Source organism: Trachypithecus francoisi, unplaced genomic scaffold (assembly GCF_009764315.1).
Source record: "Trachypithecus francoisi isolate TF-2019V2 unplaced genomic scaffold, Tfra_2.0 Lachesis_group17, whole genome shotgun sequence".
NCBI classification, from domain to species: domain Eukaryota; kingdom Metazoa; phylum Chordata; class Mammalia; order Primates; family Cercopithecidae; genus Trachypithecus; species Trachypithecus francoisi.
This window is the reverse complement of record NW_022681462.1, coordinates 21,828,207-21,854,532: the sequence shown is the minus strand read 5'-3', so window position 1 is coordinate 21,854,532 and position 26,326 is coordinate 21,828,207. Positions and strand designations below refer to the sequence as shown.

Below are 26,326 nucleotides of genomic sequence, written 5' to 3'. Positions count from 1 at the left end.
TCAGAAATTAATCTTTAATATGACATATTCTGAAAATGCTACTAATGGGGTCAAATTTGAAAACTTCTCAGCATGACCCTTCAAGGCCTTCAATAGAATAATTCCACTTTGTTACCCTTGTTATGTGTCCCCCACACGAAGTAATCTTCTGCCTCCACATTTTATCTCTTCACATAACGTTACCTAATTTAAAATCTTAATCAAAATGCACTGCCTTCCAGAAGCCATTCATAGTATCTCTACTAACCTTCAATACTTTAGTACTCTATACAACTAAAAACTACAGGGAAATGAGATATTCCATACAATCCAATTTTCACCTCACTAGTAAAACTTAGTGCCTAAATTCTTATCTCATTCCAGGTAGAAAAACCAAAACGCACTGTATTTTTACCTTTCCCAAACAGAACATACAAAACGCAATGTAAGTTCCTAAATTTGTGTCTGCCTTATTTTAGCTTTTCTTTCCTGTCTTTCAGTATTGAGCTATTTATTCTCACTAGTACTAGTCTCAAAACTTCTTTCCACCTTTCTAGTCCTAAATGGACTAAGAAAAAAGAGAACTCGGATAATAAAACTGTATGCAAAATTTATTTAACTAGATTCATAATGATGGCTTCAAGTATTTTCCTGAGTATAAAGAAATAGATTTTAGCACATGAGTATGATAACATCCATTTCTGGATAGTCTTTTTTGCTTGCCTTTTGGCTCTCAATTAACCTTCAAAATCAAAGGGGACCAGATAAGCAATCTTAACATACCTTTCTTAGGTTTTGTCTTGTGGGTTTATCGGAAGGGGATGGAGGGAGATATTGCATAACTAACCTAAACATGTAAAAAACAGCTATTAACTATGGAACTAGGATAGATATTTCATATACATTATCTCACAGATTTGTTGTATTTACTTCAGCACAGATTCTGTAATTACACAGCACTAAATACTAACCACCTGCTTAATACAGGGGTCAATTAAAGAATGTAATTTGGGTCTCCTTCATTAAAGCACAATAGTGTCTTCCTAGCATCATCATCTAAGTTTCTACTAAACTGACAAGACACACTCATTTGAAAGAATGTTAAAAGTAACAACTTACCAGCAGAAGTTGAAGTAACAATTTCAACAGCTTTTGAAGCATCTGCATCTCTTCTATTTAAAAGGAGAAAAAAAATTAGCAGCAACTTAGGAATTCCAAGTTCTTCAAAATCCTAAAAATGTAATATTTAAACCTAAAAAGGTTTAAAATAATTCAACTGGAGTGATACCCCTCTTAAATGTAGTTATATTGATAAAATATATTAAAAATGCAGTTTTAAAAATTAAAATTTCTTTTTTTTTTTTTTTTTTTTTTTGAGACGGAGTCTCGCTCTGTCGCCCAGGCTGGAGTGCAGTGGCCGGATCTCAGCTCACTGCAAGCTCCGCCTCCCGGGTTCACGCCATTCTCCTGCCTCAGCCTCCCGAGTAGCTGGGACTACAGGCGCCCGCCACCGCGCCCGGCCAGTTTTTTGTATTTTTTTTAGTAGAGACGGGGTTTCACCGTGTTAGCCAGGATGGTCTCGATCTCCTGACCTCGTGATCCGCCCGTCTCGGCCTCCCAAAGTGCTGGGATTACAGGCTTGAGCCACCGCGCCCGGCCAAAAATTAAAATTTCTTAAGTCACATGCACATTACATTCTCACATATGAAATCAGAGTCACTTACTTTAAGGTAGATGCAGATACTTTCTTTGACTCTAAAGTCTTTCTCTTCACCTCTTTGCTCTATGTAGGAAAAATATTTTGAACAAAAGAAATTTAGTATAAAGCAATTTTAAAAATATAGAACAAAAAAAAAAAATTAAAATCTTCCTATTCTAAAGGATACATACATGCTTATTACCTTTTTCTATTTACAAAGACATTTTTTTCAATTTGTGATTACACAGCCTAATTTTACATCTCATCTTTTACAACTCATCTGCGTTTTATCATCATTCAGTTTCCCCTTATCCAAGACCCCCGGTGGATGCCTTGAAACCGTGCTAGTGCTGAACCCTATATATACTATGTTTTTTCCTATATATACATGAAAGTTTAATTTATGAATTAGACATAGTAATAGATCAACAATAAAAAAATAGAAAAATACTCTCTTCACTTCAGCAGCACATACACTAAAATTGGAATGATACAGTAATTAGCATGGCCCCTGCGCAAGGATGACATGCATATTCGTTAGGCATTCCATATTTTAAATTTTTAAAAAAGTTGTAACAATATAGTGTAATAAAACTTATGTGAATATGGTCTGTCAAAATATCTTACTATATTGTAGATCTTAGCTTCAGCATACAATTTTTTTCTTTCCTTATTAAGTTGAGAACTTTCACCTTTTCACTTAAAGGAAGCATTTTACAGCTTCTCTTTGGCATATCCAAATTGCCAGCATCACCATACTTGCACTTTAGGGCCATTATTAAGTAAAATGAGGGTTAAACACAAAGCACTGCAATACAGTGACGGTCAATCTGATAACCAAGACAGCTATTAAGTGACTAGTGGGCACGTAGCATATAAAGTATGGATAACTCTAGACAAAGCAATGATTCACAGCCCCAGTGGGTTGGAGTTGGACTGCATGAAATTTCATCATGCTACTCAGAACGGGGCACAATTTAAAACATGTTAATTTTTTATTTCTGGAATTTTCTATTCAATATTTTCAAACCACAACTGACCACTAAAACGGCAAAGCCAAGCCTCAGATAGGGGGAACTACTGTATCTTTCAAAAACATGGTTTCTTATAGCACTGTGACATTTCAGATGTCTAAAAGTTCAACTGCTATCACCCTGGTCTAATCTACTACTATCTTTTGCTTTGATTACTACAATTGCCTCCTAACCATCTCTGCTTCAGTCCTTGGGATTCACCCATTCTCTATTCACAACAAAAAACCAGACTGAACCTGCTGTTCTGCAACTCAAAACTTCTCATTAGACTCAAGGAAAAAAACCCAGTACTCACAACAGCCTCTAAGAGTTTACAACATATGTTATACCTACCTTCTAACTCCCAAACCACAATACACTTCTTCCTATACTTCTTCACTCCAACCCCCAAGCATCCTTTCTACTCCTCTAAGATGCTACACAGGTACAGGTTTTGCAGGTGCTATTCCTTCTGTCTGGAATGCTCTCAATCCATGATGTGGTTTGTTCCCTCATCTTCTTCAAGTGTTTGCTCAAATATCACCTTTTCAATGAGATCTTCCCCAACCACCTTACTGAAAGTTGCACAGCTCTTCATTCCCCAACAAGAGTACTTCTATTCCCCTTTCCTAATATTTTTTTTTTTTTACCATAGCACTGGTTGAAAACAAACATAATTTATGTATGCATTTTTAACTTATTTGTGGTCTTTCTCTCCCTATCCCTTGAAGTTAAAACTCTGTGATACCAGGGACCTTGTTTTCTTCAATATTCTATTTCCAGTGCATAAAGTCGTGCTTGAACATTCAGCAAATATTTGTTAACTTGATCTGAATTTCATCATAACTGTTCTCATGCAATTTTATACTTTCTGTTCTTTTTGGGCACTCTCGTCATTTCCTTTTGCACTATATGGGATTTTATCCCACACATTCCTTCAACTCAATTATTTAGAAGAAATTAGTTCTAGTTCTATTTTACTAATGGTAACTTTCAATTTTAAAAGAAATTTGAAACTACTGAGTTCCAATGTGTAAGTTGAAACATTTAGCCTTTACTCCTTGGCTACATTCCAATTTTTGATTATACATTTCAGATGAAAATTATGTTTCTGGTAATTTTAAGTGATATTTCTTGAAATTTATTTTATAAAAATATGATTATTTAGATTTTAGTCTATGTTTAACTGGTTTCATTGTTCACTGCCAATATTTTATATAATAACTTCTCCATTTCTTATATTCTTCATTTTAATGTTTTGGAAAAAGATGTATTAGTGAACTACCTTCTAAGTCCATGCATGTCTGAGAATAAATACTGCCCTAACACACACCTTAGGATTCCACTTGAAATGAATGTACTCAATTACAATGACTCACAATCTTTTTCCCACCCAACTCTTAAGAAGGTGTTGCTCTGCCATCTAAGGCTAGACTATTTCTTTGTATAGTTAAAAACTGTTTTCTGCCTAGATCACTATAAGGTGCCCCACCATAACCATGAAATTTAAAATCGTCAGTATTTAAGTGATGTCCTCTTTCTGGAATTCCACTTATGTACAGATTGTGTCATCTAAATATATCTACCATGCCTTTCCTATAATCATTTTTCACTCTTTTAAACTTTCACACCAAGAGTAGGATCACATCTCTCTTGCTCACCACTGCATCTTCTGTAGATGTTACAATGCCTGACACAACAGATGCGTAACAGATACTTAACTAATAAGAAATAGTTTCAGAATTAAAATGAAAACCTCTCATCCGAATTCTGATTGCATATTTTCGCTTTTATCTCCTTGTTAATTCATTAGATTTTCTGTAATGCTCAAATGTTCACTAACGCCCGGCATTATATCCATACAATCTTCTTAGTTGACTACTTGCTCCAATTTTAATTGTAATGTTCCCATGAATCTTGCTGAAAACACTGAATTGAAATTTTAAAAATTGGGGTTTTTTTGCACAAGGTTGAACTGCAGTAGTATTTCATGGCTGAACGGGTTTTATTAGAAATCCGATCCTACTTTTTTCCACATCAAGGGCTCCTGACCATCTCCCAGCCCCCCTTTTTCTTGAGATAGGATCTCACTCCGTCACCCAGCCAACCTCCGCCTCCCGGGCTCAAGCGATACTCCTACCTCACCCTACCCAGCAGCTGGATGCATACCACCACACTTGGCCAATTTTTAAATTTTCTGTAGAGATAAGATCTCACTATATTGCCTGGGCTAGTCTCAAACTCCTGGGCTCAAGCAATTATCCTGCCTCAGCCTCCCAAAGTGCTGGGATTATAGGTGTGAGCCACTGCACTGGGCTCCTAATATTTTAAAGAAAACTTTTGTTGTTGTTGTTGAGACAGAGTCTCACTTTGTCGCCCAGGCTGGAGTGCAGTGGCTGGATCTCAGCTCACTGCAAGCTCCGCCTCCCGGGTTCAGGCCATTCTCCTGCCCTAGGATCCTGAGTAGCTGGGACTACAGGCGCCCGCCACCTCGCCCGGCTAGCTTTTTGTATTTTTTAGTAGAGATGGGGTTTCACCGTGTTAGCCAGGATGGTCTCGATCTCCTGACCTCGTGATCCACCCATCTTGGCCTCCCAAAGTGCTGGGATTACAGGCTTGAGCCACCGCGCCCGGCCTGAAGAAAACTTTTAAACTATGAGTATATGACCCTTTCTCTGGGGAAAAAAAGGATGTTTGCTTTCATTAGATTACTGGTAATGGTGGGGCAAGGAGTAGCTCAAAAAGACTTAAGAATCACTGCTAAGAATGGATGTCGAGATTATTATTAAATTATTATTATTAAATACTAGGTTACAAGGTTATTGTTAAAGACTAGGTTACCTAGTTTCTGACAAGAATTGTACAAATCCATATTAACACAGGGATATAGAAAACCTTTTCTGTAATATTTACTGATTCCTAGAAGCAGCAACATGGAAAGGATGTTACATGAAACATAGCTAGAGTCAGAGGCAGTCCTAACATGAAATATCAAACGTTGGGAAGGTAAGTTTTTTCTACATTTTGACATGCCATGCCAAAATCAAGATCCGGACCAAGAAAGCTATAGCACAGCTCTTTTTTCCTAGTTTGTTCTTTCAGCTTATTTCTGGCTTGCACTGGTAGAAAAACTTGAAGTGGTAACAGGCCAAAAAGATTGCCCCTTCCTGCCTCAGACACTTATTTACAAAACAAAACAAACAAACAAAACAACAACAGCAACAAAAAAAACAAATGCCCACATACTTCCAATATGAAGAAGGCACAACTCAAATTCTGTTCGGAGTTCCCTCCATTCAATCCCTAGGCATGTTGCTCTATCACAACAGAGGTGTCATGAGTTAGCCCTCTTGTTCCAGCATCATCCAAACGATACATAGCTGAAGAACATTAATATTTGCCATGAAAATGGCATGTTTTCTAGATTTTAGTGCTAGTATTTTCTTTACCCTATTCATTACTAAGAAAATCATGACAGTAAATATGCCTGGGCTCTTAGACTTACATTGTTACTTTACCAACTTCATCAAAAAGTTGGCCAAGAGAATTTTTTAAGCTATTTGAAACATTCTATTTCCTTAAATGTATCCTTACCTATGTTCCTTATCCTTAACTATGTTAACTGTTCAGAATGAAAGAAAACTGGCCTTCTCAACAATTTCCAAAATTTAATGATCAGCTAGGTCTTTCTGGACAGTCACTAGTAAAAGCCACTATTCCTTTCTGTTTTCAAGGTTACCAGTCTACCCCCAAACCATTACCATTATCACAAAATGCTGAGTATATTGATTAAATGAGTTTTCTAACTGGACTTCAGTGCTCTTCTCCACTTAAATCAATCTGCTAGGCTTTCTTTGCCTTCAGAATCATTTGCCTAACTCACTCTCCAGACCACTTCCAAATGAATCTTTCTAATCTCCATTTTATTATGTCATGCCCCAGTTCAAAAACCTTGAACATATACCTCTCTACGGAATAAAGTTTAAGTTCTTAAATTATGTATTTAATCCTTGTTTCTCCTTAACTGCCTCTGCAACTAGATGGCCATGTGTCTGGTAGTTCTGGTAAATCAAATGCAGGCAAATGCTGCTGGGGAACTCATTCTTTCCAGAAAAGAAAACAAAAACTCACTTTGCTCTTCATTTTTATTCCTTTATGTCTCGAAGATAGAAAAGATGCCAGAAGGCGCAGAAACCATCTTACAACTGAGGATGAAAGACACATTCTAAAGATAGTAGTGCTGGAAGACAAGGCGGGGTTCCTGAAGATACTATGGCGCTGTTACACCAGCACTGGACCACCTACATGCAGATTTCTGTTATGAGATAAATATCTCTCTTATTTGTTAACAACCTACTAGTGAGGTTTTCTGTTATTTGAAACAATGAAATCCTAAATGGTAAAATTGGTAATAACTAAGGCCACACGATTTAATTATCCAAACCAGGACAATGGGAATAAATGTATGGCATGTAGCAGGTATAAACTAGGATGACAAGTTACTCTAGTAGTAACTAACTAGAAAACATATGAGAACTAAAAAATAAAGATCCTCTCTAATAATAAGTAAAATAATAAATTTAACCCCCACAAAATGTTCAAGAACTTCATGGAAAAAAAATAAAATAAAACTTGCTAAAGGGCGTAAAAGGAAATCTAAATAGACAAACCATGTTCTTTGTTTAAGACAAAGCCTGACTCTGTTGCCCAGGCTGGGGTGCCATGGTGCGATCTCAGCTCAATGCAACCTCTCCACCTTGTGGGTTCAAGCAATCCTCCTGTCTCAGCCTCTTCCTGAGTAGCTGTGACTACATGTACGCACCACTACACCCAGCTAATTTTTGTATTTTTAGTAGAGACCGGATTTCATCATATTGCCTCAGGCTGGTCTCAAACTCCTGAGCTCAAGTTATCTGCCCACCTCAGCCTCTCAAAATGCTAGGATAACAGGCATGAGCCACCAGCCAATGAACCATGTTTTTTGATAGACTTAGTGTTGTAAAAATACTATTACAAATTCAACACAGTATTAATTAAATTCCAGTAAGTTTTTTTTAGAGAAGTTATAAACTGGTTCTAAAACTAATGTGCAGGAATAAATGTTCAAGTTTAAACAAAATTTAAATAAAGAGGAAAAACATTAACCAAAATGAATAAACCAAGAAAAATAACTCTACAAGAAAGACAGGGAAATATTATGAAGTTATAATAATTGCTATAACAGAAACCACATAGTATTGCCACAGCAGAAGAGTATGAAACACATCTATGTATACAGAATTTATACAAATAAAAGCAGCTTTTCAAATCAACAAGAAAGGATAAATTAGACATAAACAGTGTTGAGGCTAACTGGCTCCCATTTTGGAAATAATACTGATTCCAATCCTATACTATGCTGCAAGTAATAGATTAAGGAATAAAATCTTCTAGGCACTAGCACAGGCAAGTTCTTTTTTTTTTTTTTTTTGAGACGGAGTCTCGCTCTGTCACCCAGGCTGCAGTGCAGTGGCCGGATCTCAGCTCACTGCAAGCTCTACCTCCCGGGTTTACACCATTCTCCTGAGCACAGGCAAGTTCTTAAAAAGACAAAAGAAAAACGCAGGCCAGGAACAGTGGCTCACGCCTGTAATCCCAACACTCTGGGAGGCCGAGGCAGGAGAATCACCTGAGCCCAGAAGTGTGAGATCACCTTGGGCAACAAAGTGAGACCTCTTATCTACAAAAAATAAATAAAAAATTAGCTATGCGTGGTTGCTTGCACCTGTAGTCCCAGGTACTCAGGAGGCTGAGATGGGAGGATTACTTGAATCTGGGAGGCAGAGGTGGCAATGAGCCAAAATTGTGCCACTGCACTCCAGCCTGGGTGACAGAGTGAAACCCTATCTCAAAAACAGGGGCACATGTCCTTGGGACCTCCTGAGGTTGTGTCACAGGCAAAAAAAAAAGAAAGAAAGAAAAAAATCACAGAAGCCACAGAATACCAATAAATGTGAGTACACAAAAATTTCAAATTTGGCCGGGTGAGGTGGCTCATGCCTGTAATCCCAGCACTTTGGGAGGCCAAGGCAGGCAGATCACGAGGTCAGATCGAGATCATCCTGGCTAACATGGTGAAACCCTGTCTCTATTAGTGGCGAGCACCTGAAGTCCCAGGTACTCAGAAGGCTGAGGCAGAAGAATGGCGTGAACCCAGAAGGCAGAGCTTGCAGTGAGGCAAGATAGCGTCACTGCACTCCAGCCTGGGCAACAGAGCGAGGCTCTGCCAAAAAAAAAAAAAAAAAATTCAAACTCAATATATGTATGCATAACACAAGCAACACACTATAAGAAAATACTTCTTACATAAAATGCAAAATTAGTGTCTAGGATGCGCAACATTCATGTACCTTCAAATGAATATTTTTAAAATGACAACAACAACAGAATAGGAAAAGATACAGACAACTCACTTAAACAGTTAATAGATAGAGCTAACAATTATACAAAAAGATGAAGTTAATGAATAATCAAAAAGATGCAAATTAAAACTAGATATCATTTTCTATATAATGCATTTTTAAAGCTGAAGAAATTAAGATGTTGGTAACACTCTCATAAATTACCAAGGAGTAAATTATTACAGTTATTTAGTGAGCAATCTTACATTATCCATTATTGTGCATCTATAAACAAACCACTCCATTGGGTAGGTATCACCTAAAAAAACACTATCATAAATGTCAAAAGATGGCCTGTCAATGTACACAAGGTGTTAACCCAAGTTCTGTTTCTAGAAACAACCTAAATATCAATCAGTAAGAAATTGGTAATATATCTGTGGTATATTCATACAGAGAAACACTATAGAGAAGTTAAAAAGAATGAGGAAAATCTAAATATACTAACATGGTTAGACTACCAAATCAAATTACTGAGAAATGTGTGTTATAGAACCCCTAAAAAGTAGCCATTCCACAGCAAGTAGAAAAACTAAATTACTGGGTGGAGCAGGATGGTAGAATAGAAGCCTACACTGTTCATCCCACCCCCAGCAGGAACACCAAATTTTACAACCATCTGCACACAGAAAAGCATCATCACAAGAACCAAATATCAGGTGAGCAATCATACTACCTGGTTTCGACTTTGTATCACTGAAAGAGGCATTGAAGAGGGTAGGAGAGACAGCCTTAAATCCCTGACAGCACACCTCCCCGATCTGGCCCCACAACATGGACAGAGTCTGTGCACTTAAGGAAGGGACAGGAAAGCCATGCTGGGCTCAGCCAGCGCCCATGCACTGACGGAGCCTTTGGACCAGATCTAGCCAAAGAGGAATCATCCATCCCAGCAATAAGAACCTGACTTTCTTGGCAAGCCTCACTACCATGGGCTCAAGTGCTCCAGGGTCCTAGGTAAACCTGAAAGGCAGTCTAGGACACAAGGACTGCAACTCCTAGGCAACTCTTAGGGCTGGGGCTGGGATTACAGCTAGTGGACTAGGGTGGCATATAACCTAGGGAGGTACCAGCTGGGAAAACTGGATATCCATATGCATTAATGAACCTGAACCCTATCTCTCAAGATATACAAAAATCAAATAAAAATAGATTAAAGACTTTTATCTAAGATCTCAAACTATGAAACTACTACAAGAAAACACTGGAGGAACTCTCTCTCTAGGATATCGGTATATGCAAAGATTTCTTCATTAATACCCCACAAGCATAGGCAAATGCTATACAAAAATGAACAAATGGAACCACTTCAAGTTAAAAAGCTTCTGCAGAGCAAAGGAAACAACAAAGAGACAACCCACAAAATGAGAGAAAATATTTGCAAACTGTCCATCTGACAAGGGATTAATAACCAGAATAAAGAAGGAACTCGAGCCACTCTACAGGAAAAAAAAATCTAATACTCTGATAAAAAAAAAAAAATGGGCAAAAGATCTGAAGAAACATTTCTCAAAAGATGACACACACGGCAAAAAGGCACGTGAAAACATACTCAACATTACTGATCATCAGGGAAATGCAAATCAAAACTACTATGAGATATCATCTTACCCTGGTTAAAACGGCTTTTATCCAAAAGACAGGCAAAAACAAATGCTGGGCAGGATATGGAGAAAAGGGAACCCTCAGTATATTGTTGGTGGGAATGTAAATTAGTACGATCACTATGGAGAACAGTGTGAAGGGTCCTAAGAAACTAAAAATAGGATCTACCATACAATCCAGCAATCCCACTGCTGGGTATATATACCCAAAAGAAAAGAAATCAGTATATCGAAGAGATATCTGCACTCCCACGTTTCTTGCAGCACTGCTCACATTAGCTAAGATTTGGAAGTAAACTACGCGTCCATCAACAGATAAATAAAGAAAATGTGGTACATATACACAATGGAGTACTATTCAGCCATAAAAATGAATGACATTCAGTTATTTAAAATAACATGGATGGAACTGGAAGTCATTATATTAAGTGAAATAAGTCAGGCACAGAAAGACAAAGATCACATGTTCCCACTTATTTGTGGTATCTTAAAAATCCCACAATTTGTGGGATCTAAAACAACTGAACTCATGGAGACAGAAAGTAGAAGGATGGTTATGAGACGGGGAAGGGTAATAGGGGATAGGAGGGGATAATTAACGGGTACCAAAAAAAAAAAAAGAACGAATAAGACCTAGTATTAGCTAGCACAACAGAGTGACTATAGTAAAAAATAATTTAATGGCACATTTTTAAACAATTGTAAGAGTACTGGACTGTTTGATACACAAAGAATAAATGCTGGAGGGGACAGATATCCCATTTTCCATAATGTGATTATTACACATCACATGCCTGTATCTAAATATCTCATGTACCTCATAAATATATATCTACCATGTACCCACAAGATTAAAAATAAAACAATTTTTTTTTAATTATAAAAATATTTTCTCAACACCCTATTTTAAAAAACACACATACACAAAGAAAACCTTAAAGGTGAGATATAGCTTTTGTACCTAACAGAAAGGTCATCCTTAAAGGGTAACTTAATTCTTAGATATTATTTATAGACATATAAACTGAAGCATAGAAATGATCTAGAAAGAATATACAACAATTGATACTTCTAAGGAAGTAAAAGCCCAAAGAATATACACTCTATGATTTTGTTTATGTAAAGCTGAAAACAGGCAAAACTCAACTATGGCATTAGAAAACAAGTTAGTAATTACTTGTGAGAAGAAGGGAGGGTGTAAGAATTGGAAGAAGTAAGCAAGGGACTTCCAGGTACTGTCAATGTTCTCTTTTGTGACCTAGGTACCGGATTCACAGATATTTGCTATTTTTGTGTTATATATGGCCAAGTATTTTCTCCTAGTCATTGTTATTTAATACTGTACACAGCACCATACATTTATGAAGAAGTTTTGATTTCAACATACTCGAATTAATGCACATATAATCTGTTGAGCTAACATTTATGTTTCTATGCATATTTCTGTATGTGTGCCATACTTAAACAAAAAAGTTAAACCAAACAACAGTGACCTAAATCCAGTTTACCTGTGCTTTTTTCTTTCCTGGAACACATATTTTCACACTTTTGCCTTTTATCATAAGAGGTGTTGTTTCAATGTACTTCATAATTGCAGTAATCGCCTCTTTAAATTCCATTTCTAAGTAAGCCTAAAATGAAATTTATTCCATCTTTAGTCACAAATTTACCTTTAAAAGTTCCTGCATTTTAAAATTGACTTAATCCTTTCTTTTGTAACATCAAACTATGAAATTACCTCAAGTCATGGTTGTTTTTGCCCATTTTTATTTTGCTCATGTGTAATTTGATTAAGGATGTTTCACACATGAAATGGACATTTAACCTTACATAATTTCCATACCACTACCAAGATAAATCCAGGCAGTCTCATGGAACAAGAGGAAATGAGAAGGCAGGGCTCACTGAACAACAGGAGGGAAGGGAAGATATGGTCCAGCTTGTGGTAGGTCTGACATTTTAAAGGTTTCTCGCAACAAAGACAACACTATCACCATGTTCCCCGTCCTGACTCATGAATTTTTTAAAAAGACAGAGGTCTCGCTATGTTGCCCAGGCTGGTCTTGAACTCCTGGCCTCAAGCGATCCTCCAGCCTTGGCCTCCCAAAGTACTGGGATTACAGACTTGAGCCACCACACCCAGTCTTAACTCACAAATTTTTCTGAGACAGTCTTACTCTGTTGTCTAGGCTGGAGTGCAGCAGCGCGATCTCTACTCACTGCAACCTCCACTTCCTGGGTTCAAGAGATTTTCCTGCCTCAATTTCCCATGTAGCTGGGATTAGAGATGCCTGGCTAATTTTTGTATTCTTAGTAGAGACAGAGTTTTGCTATGTTGGTTAGGCTGGTCTCAAACTCCTGACCTCAGGTGATCCACCTGCCTCAGCCTCCCAAAGTGCTGCGATTACAGGCATAAGCTAACATGCCCAGCCTTAACTCACTATTTTATGCTGTGCTTAAAGACTGTTCATAGTTCTTAACTTTATCATGTGAGTTATAGGAATATAACCCACAGACAATACTTACCATACAAAGGAAGTAATTTGTTTTAGTATTATCAAACTGGTGTTCTAAAGCAGTGATTGGCAAGCTATGGCATATTACCTATTTTTGTAAATAGTTTTTTGCAACACAGCCATGCTTGCTTATTTACATACTACTTATAGCTGTTTTTGTACTAGAATGCCAGAGCACAGTGGTTGAGATCCTATAACTGGCTCATAAAACTGAAAATATTTATCTGGCTCTTTACAGAAAAAGTGGGCAAACACTTATTTTAAAGGATATAAAACATTACATTGGGGACTTGCTCATTCACATCCAAACATTTATATAACTCTCAAAGAACAATTATATATGCAGTACAAGCAGCTAAGGAACACAACAGCAATTTATAGAATCATCAAAGCAGTGACTTTGTATGAATTTTTACCACAGATTAAACGACTCACCTCCTTTCTATATGGAACAATCAGGACATCATTCACTTTCCCAAATGGTTGAAATAATTTTCTAACATCTTCTTCAGTACAACCATCCTCTGGTAATTCCGATACAAGAAGAACCGAACCATAATGCAATGATTGTTCTTTCCGAAGCTATTTTTGGAGTGAAAGAAAATTAAAAATAAACCAAATTAAGCTACAATGTACAGTAATAATTTCCTATATATAATTTCTTCTACGACTAATATTAGTACATTAAAGGGTCTTTTCCAAATATTTTACCCATTTTCCTTTTTCCTTCACCACCCCCTTTACACAATTTTTTTAAATCACAATTTTAACACTTTAATAAGATTTTAAATGCAAAAGTGATAAGAAATGTTATTTATATTTTTAACCCAGAAATGGTTTACAGGTACTCTTTTCTGTTTATAGCATCTTATAGCAAATAAGATCTAGGGAATGGTCCAAGGCCATTAGAGAGAATTTTTCTATGAAACTACATGGCCCACCAACAAGGAAAGCTGAAATTACAGCTTTGCTCACCCCCTCTGTTCTAATAATTGGAAATGATATCTAGACAGGTATATTTTAAAAAATTCATATATAATGCATACCATTTGAATACACTGTAGTATCAACTTTACCATTCATGTTAAAAATTAGAGCCAGGCATGGTGGCTCATGCCTGTATCCCAGTGCTTTGGGAGGCCAAGGCAGAAAAACTGCTTGAAGCCAGGAGTTTGAGGCCAGGAGTTTAAGACCAGGATGGGCAACATACTAAGACTCTCTATTTTAAAAAGAGAAAAAAAAAAAAAAGGTCAGGCCTGGTGGCTCACACCTGTAATCCCAGCACTTTGGGAACTGAGGTGGGTGGATCACAAGGTCAGGTGTTCGAGACCAGCCTGATCAACACAGTGAAACCCCGTCTCCGCTAAAAATAAAAAAAATTAGCCAGGCGTGGTGGCATGCGCCTGTAATTTCAGCTGCTCGGGAGGCTGAGGCAGGAGGCAGGAGAATCACTTGAACCCGGGAGGCAGAAGTTGCAGTGAGCTGAGATCGTGCCACTGCACTCCAGCCTGGGAGACAGAGTGAGACTACGTCTCAAAAAAAAAAAAAAAGAAAAGAAAACACCCAGTGTGGTGGTGCATACCTGTAGTCTTAGCTACCTGGGAGCCTGAGGCAGGTGGATACTTGAGCTCAGGAATTTGAGGCTGCAGTGACTTATGACTGTGCCACTGCACTTCAGCCTGGGTGACAGAGTGAGACCCTCATCTCTCCTATTTTTTACTAAATAAGGAAACTTTTTTTTAAAAAGTTCCACTGCCACCACCTAGAAGTCTTGAACCAAAATGAAAAGAACTTCATCTATTAATAATCTTATGAGACTAACTCAGCCTCTTCAAAATTTTCCTTATACTCAAAAATTTGTTCCCAATGCTCTTCAAAATTCTATTACTGGTTGATTACTGTAAGTTTATCCTTCTAAATGTTAAATTCTTTGGGGCAGGGAACAGCACATACTGAAAGTCTTTAATGTATTTAGATACTGTTGAGAGCAATGCATACCACACCTAAATACTTGAAAACTTATTAATATTAAAATATACAAAATATTTGATATTTGGCCTATTAGGATTTTCTCTGAAGTCTCTTGATGTTTTAATATATTATTTCATAGTGATTCAATAAACATACACAATAAAACAATACCTTAGTATTGTAACCAGTAGCTTACAGTCAAAATACACTAAAAATCAGTACCAAAATATACATTTTACACTGTACAACAGAGTTTTTGACTTCTGAACTGTACCACAGAAAATATAGAACAGATGAATAAAGATCATTTCTCAGGAGAGGCTCACTCTTATACCTTACTAAAAAAGATTGCAAAAGCTCAATAATGCTGCTGGTGATTATTCACTTTCTCAATTAGAGAGCAAAACTCATCAAAATGATCTGCTTGGGAAGCTAGCCAAAAATGTCAAATCATCAAAATGTTCTCTTTTGACGCATCAAACACCAAACCACTGGAATTCCTAAGCTACAACATTTTGAACCTTGGACTTTCATTATATTTATAAGAAAACCAGTAAAATATTCCATACTAAAATCATTTAACGACTCATAATTTCAAAGTTATTGGAAATATGGAATAAAAAAGTTAAGACAACTTCATTTTTTCTTGAGACAGCGTCTTCCTTCTGTAGTCCAGGCTGGAGTGCAGTGGTGTGATCTCAGCTCACTGCAACCTCTGCCTCCCGCGCTCAAGTGATCCTTCCACCTGAGCTTCCCAAGTAGCTGGGACTACAGGCATCTGCCACCACGCCCATCTCATTTTTATATTTTTTGTAGAGAGGGAGTTTCACTATGTTGCTCTGGCTGGCCTCAAACTCTTAAGCTCGAGCGATCCACCCCGCTTGGCCTCCCAGAGTGCTGGGATTCAGGCATAAGCCACCATGCCTGGCAACAATTTTGTTTTCTGTTTGTCATAGCAAATGTATGCATATTTGCACTAACAAAGAATTACGAGGCCAGGCATAGTGGCTCATGCACTTAGGGAGGCTGACGTGGAAGGACTGCCTGAGCCTAGTACTTCGAGACCAGCCTGAGCAACATGGCAAGACCTCATCTCTACAAAAATTAAAAAATTGGCCAGGCATGGTGGCACACGCCTGTGGTGCCAGCTACTTGGGAAGCTGAGGCAGGAGGATCACTTGAGCCCAGGAGATCGAGGCTGCAGTGAGCCATGTTTATACCACTGCACTCCAGCCAGGACGACAGAGTGAAACCTTATCTCCAAAAATAATTATTTTAAAGAATTACCTTTCGCTGGAGAGAAACGGTTTTATCAGCCACCTGTTTACATTCTGACACAGTGTCCTCTTCAAGATTCTTTGATTTACAACGAATAGAATGTCCTCCTAGATTTGAATCACTCTTTGTAGCGCTTGTAGGTTTAACTGATGGTTTTGTTCCACTGCTAGTTTTAGGCTTTTGTGCTGGTGAATGTCCCTTATCAGCAGCTTCAAGATGCTTCTGTTTATTAAATTCTGTCCCATGCCCAGATCGTTGTACCACATCTTCTAATGCTTTTTTTCTATCTAGTAAAAATATATAAAACACAATTTCAATTGGAAAAAAATTAAGGTAGGAGCCATCTCCTGATATAATCACATAGTGCTATTCTCAAGCTAAACAGGAAGCACACAGACAATAAAAAAACCTATACTTTATTCACTCAGAAGGCTCTTACATGAAGTTCCTTTATTCCCTTATACCAGTGATCCTCAAAGTTTTGGTTTTGAGATTGCTTTACACTTTTTGAAGACTACAAAGATTTGTGTTATATTTATTGATATTTACCATATTAGAAATTAAAATCTTAAAAATATTTCTTAATTCATATATTAGGTTGGTGCAAAAGTAACTGTAGTCTTTGCCACTGTGTAATGACAAAAAAAAGTAAATTCCCATATTAACGTAAGTATTTTTATAAAAACCAACTGTAATTCCCAAAACAAAATTAGTGAAATGAGTAACACTACTATATCTTCTTCCAAACATTTTAATGTTGGGCTTAAAAGAAGAACCTAAATTCTTTCGTCTGCTTCTGGATAAAGAAAATCCAGACTCATAAAGGCATGTAATTGGAAAAGAGAAGGCCTCACAGAACTCTCAGAAGATCTTGAGGACCTCAATCGATCCTTGGACCATACTTTAAGAAGGAATGCCTTATATATTAAAGGTATCTCCATTTGAAATCAGCATTTTAGACTATATTAGATACAATAAGACCTGTGCAAAGTACTATTTTTGAATTTTTCAGGCTAGTCAAGTGAAGCAGTGGGAGTGTCGAAGTACTTCTCAGATATTAACTATGGTTTCTTTCATTGTAGAAGAAGGAGTGTGTTTGTATGTGTGCCATGCCTGTGTGAATTATTTCTGAGAGGGCCATAAAATCAACATTAAGTCACAGGTTAAAAATAATAATCATTTCAAAAACATTTTAAATTAATTCATGGAATTTGATAATCAATTATTAAAGCAAACTAAGACATTTTTATCATCCTTGGTTTTTAAATATGTTGGTGGACACATACATTCACACACATTTCTTTGCCAAGTTACCAGAGGGAATAATTAACTCTGTGGGATGTGGGTCAGATCTCATTTAGCAATTCTAAAGTTTTAAAAAAAATAGAACATTTCTCAAAATCCAAAAAGACAGACATTTAAAAATTTAGTCAGAATAAGTACATTAATTATTTCATGGCCATCAGTGTACCTGATGATCTCACTGATCTCCTTGATATCCTTTCAGGGCTAACTGATCGAAAGCATTTTGGACTACCTCTAAATGGATTTCTAATTCGATATGGTGAACGGGATCTGGATCTGGATCTGTATCTAGAAATGAAACGATGGCAAATTCTTGGACTTCGACTTCTTGGTCTATACATGTAATGCACTGGGCTTCGAGACCGATGGAATCTGTGACTTGAGCTTGATCTTCTAGAACGCCTAGGACTGGGGGAATGAGAACGTCTTCGTGGAGTTTCATTTTCTTTTCTATTGCCCTCATTTCTACAAGCGGGGGGGGGGGGGGGGAAGAAAGTGATCAGCAATTTAATGTAAATTTAAACGATACTAAATGACAGAAGTACCTTGTTAAAAACAGACTGTTAACAATACCAAACTCTGATAAAAAGATATGTCCTTAAAACAAAAATCTGTTACAATGTAATTCAGCCTTATAGGTAAATAAGAAATAATCAAGAACAGTTTATCAGCCCTCCAACTGCTTGGATGTCTGTTTTCTAGTTTATAGAAGAATACAATAATGAACTTCTCTGGTTTTTCCTGTACCAACATTATATCTAATTATGTTTTTAAAGTATTAAATTATGTAAGAATTTAGGAAATGATTTACATAAACAGAAGTTTTAAATAATTTTTTCCTGAAAGATTATGCCATCTATAAATATGACTCTGATTTCTCTAGGTGTGTGTACGTGTGTGTACACACCTAACCTGAGTAGAATCCCCTAGGGTATACAGAACGGAATAATACCACTCCTAGCAGTCAAGGCATTTATAACAGAAGATATAAACATAAAGTAATAAAGTCAGAATAAAATATTTTCAGAAAAGGCTAAAGAAAGTAGATCGGGGCGGGGCTGTGTCACATTTAAGCATTGGAGTAAGTCACAGATTCATAAAGGTTTTTGCATTTGTCTATTGTTTAAATGGCAAAAGTAGAACTCAAAAGAATCACTTTCTTAAAATTAACGGCTTACTTTTAAAATACAATCAAGTTTTAATAATATTACTATTTTTAAAAATTACCTTCTTGATGGGAGGATCTCAGGATTCCAATCAGGATATCTATTTTGAAAATAAACAACATTAACTAACAGCTAAAATAAGACTGTAAGGCTCAATTAATCTTTACCTGTAATATATCAGAAGGACTTTTCACAACCTTTGCTGGAAATAAAACATTTTGAGTGTTCAATAAATAATCAAAGTATTATGCTAATAGGTGTATCAGGGAAACACATTCCCCATATGTTAAAGGACTAAACTTTTATTTAAGTAAAACGACCAGTATATGCACAAAAGTGTTAAGAGGTACAAGATACAAGCTTAGGTTAAGGGTTAAAAAAGAGAAGACAGTTCATCTACTACACAGAACTCTAGGGAACACCACTCCTATCACATTCCATGTGGCAACTCACAGAATACAACACGAATGGTGCCCCTTAACTTGCACCAAGTAGTCCTCATGAAGATATATCCAGTGAGAGGAATCAGGAAAGAATTCATAGAAAGGGCTGCTTTTCAAGTAGCCCTTACAAAGACCTATTAATAGGAGTGGATTAGGTTAGATTTCATGCAGTGGCAATACATAAACTAAGATTGGAGGCAAAACATTGGTGTTTTGTTTCAGGAACTGGTCTAGCTGCAGCATAGAAATGATGAAAAGGAATTATAAAGGGGGAAACTTGGACAGACTGTCTGTTGTTTCAAGTAGAGACAAATTATGAAGAGCCTTAAAATCAGGTAATGAGGTTACACACAGGAAAAAACAATGGGAACTTAACAAGCATTTGTAAGAGAAGACAACAGGAATGTTTTCAGAACAAGTGTAAAGGAATAGCTGGAATTAGGGGAAAAGATGAGAGCTATTTAGAAATCAGGCATGTAGAAGCCATAATTACAGCCCTAAGAGTGAGACTAACATAAGATGGAGTTTATAGAAAAAAAGAGCCAAGGACAGAACCTTAGGCACATCGACAACTTCAGAGTAAAGCAAAGAAAAAAAAAAAAAACAATAAATGATTAAGCAAAGAAAAAAAAACAACAATAAATGATTAAGGAGTAATCACAGAAAAAACTAGTAGGAGAAACAGTAGTATCACAGAAGCCTAAGAAAAAGGCTGTATCTTCACTCTCAACTTCTAGAAAATCTGAACTCTAAGAGGCATTTGGACAAGCTGATTATATTAAATAAATAAATCACTACATTTAAGAATACAATTTCAGCAGCAAGATGAAAGCCAGGTAAGGAAATGGAGGCAGCAAACTTCTGACAAATCACCAAGCAGGAAAATTAAGTTAGGTCAAATCTTAGTCAAGTGGTTTGTCTTGGTTGCTATTTGTCTCAGACAGTGTTAATGAGCTAACCCCACGGCAATTCTCAATTCCCTTTTCCCTTGTTTGCCTTTACTACAATGGCTAAAAAAGTTAAATATTTGCTTTCCCACTATCTCTAGAAGATAGCCAGTGATAGGTTCTAACCAATGAGACATAGGTACAAAACCCCTGACAGATATCTGAGAAAGCTTCTGCCTCATTCTTCCTACTTTGAGAATAGATATATTGTCTGGAGCATCTTTTAATTATGAGGGGACAAGCTATGAAGACAAAATAGTTAACTTTAATCCAACATACCCATCACCTAGTGTCAACAATTCCCAATATATGGATAATTCTGTTCCATCTATTTCCACACTTTTAAAAACTTTAATTGCTCTGTACCATCCAGGAGGATAAATTCCTAGTCTTACAGTGATTCAAAGCAAATCTTTTATCATCAAACAAAAGTGGATTTCACTGTAGGTGCTGTCATTTAATGGCTATAAAACTTAAAGCCAGTTACTTAGTATGTGTAAGCCTTAGCTTTCTCACATGTATATGCTGGAAATGAAGGTGATTAACAACACATCAAAGTTATTAAATTTCCAGAGCTCTCTAGTTTATGGTTCACAAGAGCTTGAAGACTATCATTCAAGAGTTGGTAATAATGGTCAGGCATGGTGGCTCATGCCTGTAATCTCAACACTTTGGGATGTTGAGGTAGGCAGATTGCTTGAGCTCAGGAGTTTGAGACCAGCTTCGGCAATCCCGTCTCTACCAAAAATACAAAAAATTAGCTGAGCATAGTGGCACTCGCCAGTGGTCCTAGCCACTCAGGAGGCTGAGGTGGGAGGATCACTTGAACCCAGGAAGTGAAAGCTGCAGTGAGCTGAGAGAGCTAGTAATAAATAATATTGTTGATCTTCACTAGGTTCAGGTTCACCAAGTTTAGACCTGTTCACTAGATAACACATGTTCTTATCCCTGCTGCCCAGGGCGAAAGATAAAGCATGTATACATTCTGCAAGCAGAATTTGGAAACACCTCTATCCTGCCCAACTAGTCAAAAATGTGCTTCAGAAGCAATAACGCTCCTAACATAGGTGGTATAACATAACTATTAAGAACAAGGACCTAGTTAACTGATATTATCTTTATCCCAATGTGATGCAATAAATATACACATCACCAATGAAGTATTTGCAACAAAAATGTTCTCAGTGAATTTAATGCTAAGGAAACAAATAGAAAACTATATAAAGTGGGACATTCAACAAGACAAGTTTCCTGGACATTTCAAGGAAAAAGTCAACACTGTAAAAACATCCTCCTCAAACAAAAAAAAAGATGACAAAACAAAACAAAACAAAGAGTAGGCTATTCTAGATTAAAAGAGACTGCAATACATAAATCTTAACTGAATACTGGATTGGGGGTATGGATGGGGCAGACAGGAAGAGTTATAAAAGGCATTCTGGAAAGATTATAAAAGGCATTCTGGAAAGAAATGGGAAAATATGAATTTGGTTTATATATCAGAAGGAATTGTGGAATTATTGCTAATCTCCTTAAACGTACTGTATTGTGGTTATGCAGAACAACGTCCTTACACTTAGGAGACAAACACTGAATTCAGAAACGACGTCTCATAATTTCTGCAATTTACTTTCAAATAGTTCAGAAAAAGTATGAAGATATAATAAAGCAAATACTAACAAATGGTGACTATAAATGAATAATATATAAATGTTTTTCTTCCTTTTTCCCTTCAATATTTTATTCTGAAATTTTTTTAAGCCATAAAAAAGTAGAAGGGATGATACATAAAGGCCTATGAGCTAAACTAGTTCCGTTTAACTATTTGCTGCATTATGGTAGGGAAATTGTCTCTGTGCCTCAGTTCTCTCACTGATAAAATCAGGAAGTATCCTTATACTTAACACCTCATAGGTGGTTTTGAAAACTAAATTATGTAAAGCACTTAGAATGCCCAGCACACAATAAACATAGTATAATTACCTATTTTTAATACTAAAATTCTGATGCACTGTATCTTTCCTCAACTATTCTTGTGTCATAATCCAGAAAGATCCAATAAAGCCAGAGAGAATAAGCCGTAAGAAAAGAAAAATCTAAATATACATCAAGGGAGGAATGAGTAGAAAGAAGGTATATCCTCATAACGCAGCTTAAAAGAATAAAGAATGCAGATCCCAAGCACCTAACCAAATCTAATTATTAATTAAATTATTTTGCAGTGGAGAGAAAGTCATGAAGCAATTATTCAAGTGCATACAACCTGAATGTGATAGTTAATTCTGGGTGTCAACCTGACTAGATTGAGGGATGCTTAGATGGTTGGTGAGGCACTCTCTGTTGGCATGTCTATGAGTGTTTCCAGTGAAGATTAGTCTGAGTCAGTGGGCTGAGTAAGGAAGATCTGCCCTCAATGTGGGCGGGCATCACGCCATAGGCTGGGAGCCCAGATGGTACAAATAGATGGATGAAGGTGGAATTCCCTCCCTCCACCCCTCCTTCCCTCAGAGCGGGATGCCCTTCTCCTCCTTGTTCTTGGACATCAGAACTCCAAGTTCTTTGGCCTTTGGTCTATGTGACTTGCATCGGCAGACTCCTGGGGCTCTAGGGCCTTCTACCTCAGACTGAGAATTATGTTATCAGCTTCCTTGGTGTGGAAGCTTTTGAATTTGGACTGAGCCACACTACCAGAAGCCTGGAGTCTTCAATATGCAGACAGCATATTGTGGGACTTCTCAGCCTCCATAATGGTGTAAGCCAATTCCCCTAGTAAATCCTCTCTTGTGTAACAATACATAGGCATACCTCAGAGTTATTGTAGATTCAGTTCTAAAACATCACACTAAGCGAGACACATAAGCTTTTTGGCTTCCCAGTGCAAATAAAAAGTTCAATTTAGACTATGCCAGTCTATTAACTGTACAATAGCATGTTTTTAAAAATGTACATACATTAATTTAAAAGCACTTTATTGCTAAATACTGATGATCATGAGCCTTCAGTAAGTTGAAATCAAAGATCACTGATCACAGATTGCCATAACAGGTATAACAATAAAGAAAAAAATTGAAATACTGTGAATGTGACTCAGGCACACAAAGTGAGCTCATGCTGTTAGAAAAATGGCACCAATAGGAAAGAGTCCTGACCGGCCCAGTAGAGACGAGGGAAGAGGGAGGCCTTGGATCTGCCATTGTGATCAGAGTGAGGCCAGGTGAAGAAAAATGTGCAGAAGGTAAGAAACTGTGAAGGCATCATGAGGCCTGGTTAGGAGACACAGCCTGGAGAATTATGAAAGATATACTGTTGTTTTAAATTTCAAACCACAGTTACCTGTGTAACGAAAGAACTTAAGCTCCACAATAGGAAAAAGTGGAAACTGACCCAGAGGATGCCAGATCAAAGGATATATCCAGTTGCAGTTCTTACCAGCATACAGGTGCTAATATACACACTGTTCATTTTCAGCTTCAGCTCTTGATTGCTTCTGGCAGCAAAAGCACTGCTCAAGGCCCAAACGAGAGAGCGATTTGGTATTAGGAGAATGATTAAGATGGATTCTTTTTTTTTTTTTTTATTATACTTTAAGTTCTAGGGTACATGTGCATAACGTGCAGGTTTGTTACATATGTATACTTATGCCATGTTGGTGTGCTGCACCCATCAACTCGTCAGCACCCATCTTGGTGTTCCCCAAAAGATACATACATATATATGTTCCAATCCCTGGAACTTGTGAATGTTACCTGATTTGGAAAAGGATCTTTGCAGGTGTAATTAAACTAAAACTCTTGAGATGAAATCATCCTGAATTATCCAATGGGCCCTAGATCCAGTAGCCAGTGTCCTTCTAATAGCAGGGCAAAGGGAGGTTTAAGAGAAGAGAAGGTGGTGTGAAGACAGTAGCAGAGATAGGATTGATGGGCTACAAGTCAAGAAATGACAATGATTGTCCCCCGTCATGAGAAGTTAGAAGAGAAGCATGGAACAGCTTTTCCCCCAGAGCCTCGGAAGGGAATGGTGGCCCAGCTAACAGCATGATTTCAGACTTCTGGACTCTAAATAGAAATTTATTCTCTCCCAATTTAAGTCAAAAAGAAAGAAAAAAAAAAATGGCACCAATAGACTTGCTTGACACAGGGTTTCCATAATCTTTCAATTTGTAAAAAAGGCAAATTACGGGAAGAAAAATAAATCAAAGTACAATAAAATGAGGTATGCTTATATTTATATATGTCTTCCCTATTGATCTCTGTGGAGAACCAAAATACACTTGATATGGTTAAAAAATAAATAGAGTAGAATATTAAAGTAGCAGGCATGGAAAGCAAATGCTTTAAAAATCAGGGTCCTAAGTGTATGAAAAAATAATAGGCTTACCTACACTAAAGGCTTTAATAGGTATACACATGCTGTTTGCTCAAGTAAATTAATGTAGCTATAATCCTCTTACTAGCATAAATGACTCTCTAAAATAAATAACTCACTCCCACCCAAATAAAAATTCACCTTCATAAGAATTAAGACGTCCCACTGGGTACCTGTGGGAAAATGCCGCTTTGGAGAGATTTTTCAATTTTCAACTGTATTCCTTACAGTGGCAGTAAGGCATATCCAATTCAGGTAACAAATTATCTCCCCATGATAACCTATATTTGTCTGTACAGCATCTATATAGAATACTAACCCCGATTTCTAGTCTTAATGCAAAAGATCCAGGTGACGCTTATCTCACTCTCAACACCAGGAGTAGACATGACACAAACTGAGGTGGACTACCCTATTCCCACAGCCACTATAATGGGTTTCGGGATGGACAACTAATCCAAAGTGAACCAAAGAGTCAAAACAAGGACTTCTGCCAGAGTTACGGAGAAACAAGTGCTTTAAAGAAAAAAGGTCAGACGGAAGAGGCATATATTCTCAGAACCTCCCAAGGCTGTGTCACAGGGTGAGGGGTGGGGTAGGGAAAACAAAAACAAAACAAAACCAAAAAAAACTCCTAGAAATGCCAGCTATACACATCACTTACATCCAGAACCGTGGGGTCCATTTTGCTATGTGAAAGAAGTGTGTCCAAGATTTCATAAGGCCAATGTAAAAGACAACAGCTAAGAAAGAAGTATTTCTGACACTAATTTTTATTTGAGCATCCAATACAGCTGCTCCTGAAACTATTAATAGAACCACCAACCTGATTTAAGCTTCCCAGTTAAATAAGCTTACAAATTATCTTCCTTCAAAAAAAAAATTTTTTTTTTTAAATAGGCTGTCGCCCAGACTAGAGTGCAGTGGCACAATCATGGCTCATTGAAGCTTCTATCTCCCATGCTCAAGTGATGCTACCACCTCAGGCTCCCAAATACTATAACTACAGATGTGTACCCCCATGCCCGGCTGATTTTTTTATTTTTATTTTGGTAGAGATGAGATACTGCTGTGTTGGCCTGAACTCCTGAGCTCAAGCAAGCCTACCTGCCTCAGCCTCCCAAAGTGCAGAGATTACAGTCATAAGCCACTGCAACTAATTTGCAACTTTAATCACTTATGACCAGAAGGATCCTCAATGATAATCTCAAATCCATTTGCCCAGTAACATGTTACTGTCAGTCTGGTGGCTAGGAACTGTTTAATGGTATTAGGGAAGAGAGAGTTTAATTTTATGCTACTTCAAGAGATACAGGAACACAGTGTTAAAATCACACTTTTCACCTCCATGGCCAGTAGGGAAACCTTCACAGGTGCCCTGTCTTTAAGAAGAAAAAGGTGGAAGAATTGAAGAGCCAATGTTAAGGAAGCAAGACATCTAGCTTGTCCATCCCTTACTTAAGGTACATTCTGAAAACTGGTTCTAAGTCAGAGAAGAGTTTTAGTTCCAAAATTAAATACTGGTGTTTGGTTTGCATTGATTTTCAGTTACTTGTCCTATGGGAAGAGGTGGAGATAGGAGAAGAAAAGATACCTG

General features: G+C 37.2%; 1 protein-coding gene and 1 pseudogene across 6 annotated transcripts in view; one reads left to right on the top strand and one right to left on the bottom strand.

Moving 5' to 3' along the window:
* Positions 1-26,326, bottom strand: part of ZNF638 (zinc finger protein 638) — a 101,451-nt gene that overhangs the window by 48,325 nt on the left and 26,800 nt on the right. For all 6 annotated transcript variants that reach the window (XM_033175032.1, XM_033175036.1, XM_033175033.1 and 3 more), the window contains 7 exons: positions 19,033-19,071; positions 17,972-18,270; positions 16,510-16,787; positions 13,687-13,833; positions 12,244-12,366; positions 1,704-1,762; positions 1,099-1,151 (listed from right to left, as the gene is read on the bottom strand). In XM_033175032.1, coding sequence (XP_033030923.1) covers positions 1,099-1,151; positions 1,704-1,762; positions 12,244-12,366; positions 13,687-13,833; positions 16,510-16,787; positions 17,972-18,270; positions 19,033-19,071 — 998 coding nt within the window. The remainder of the gene's footprint in view (positions 1-1,098; positions 1,152-1,703; positions 1,763-12,243; positions 12,367-13,686; positions 13,834-16,509; positions 16,788-17,971; positions 18,271-19,032; positions 19,072-26,326) is intronic.
* Positions 2,135-2,234, top strand: LOC117063097 (annotated as a pseudogene).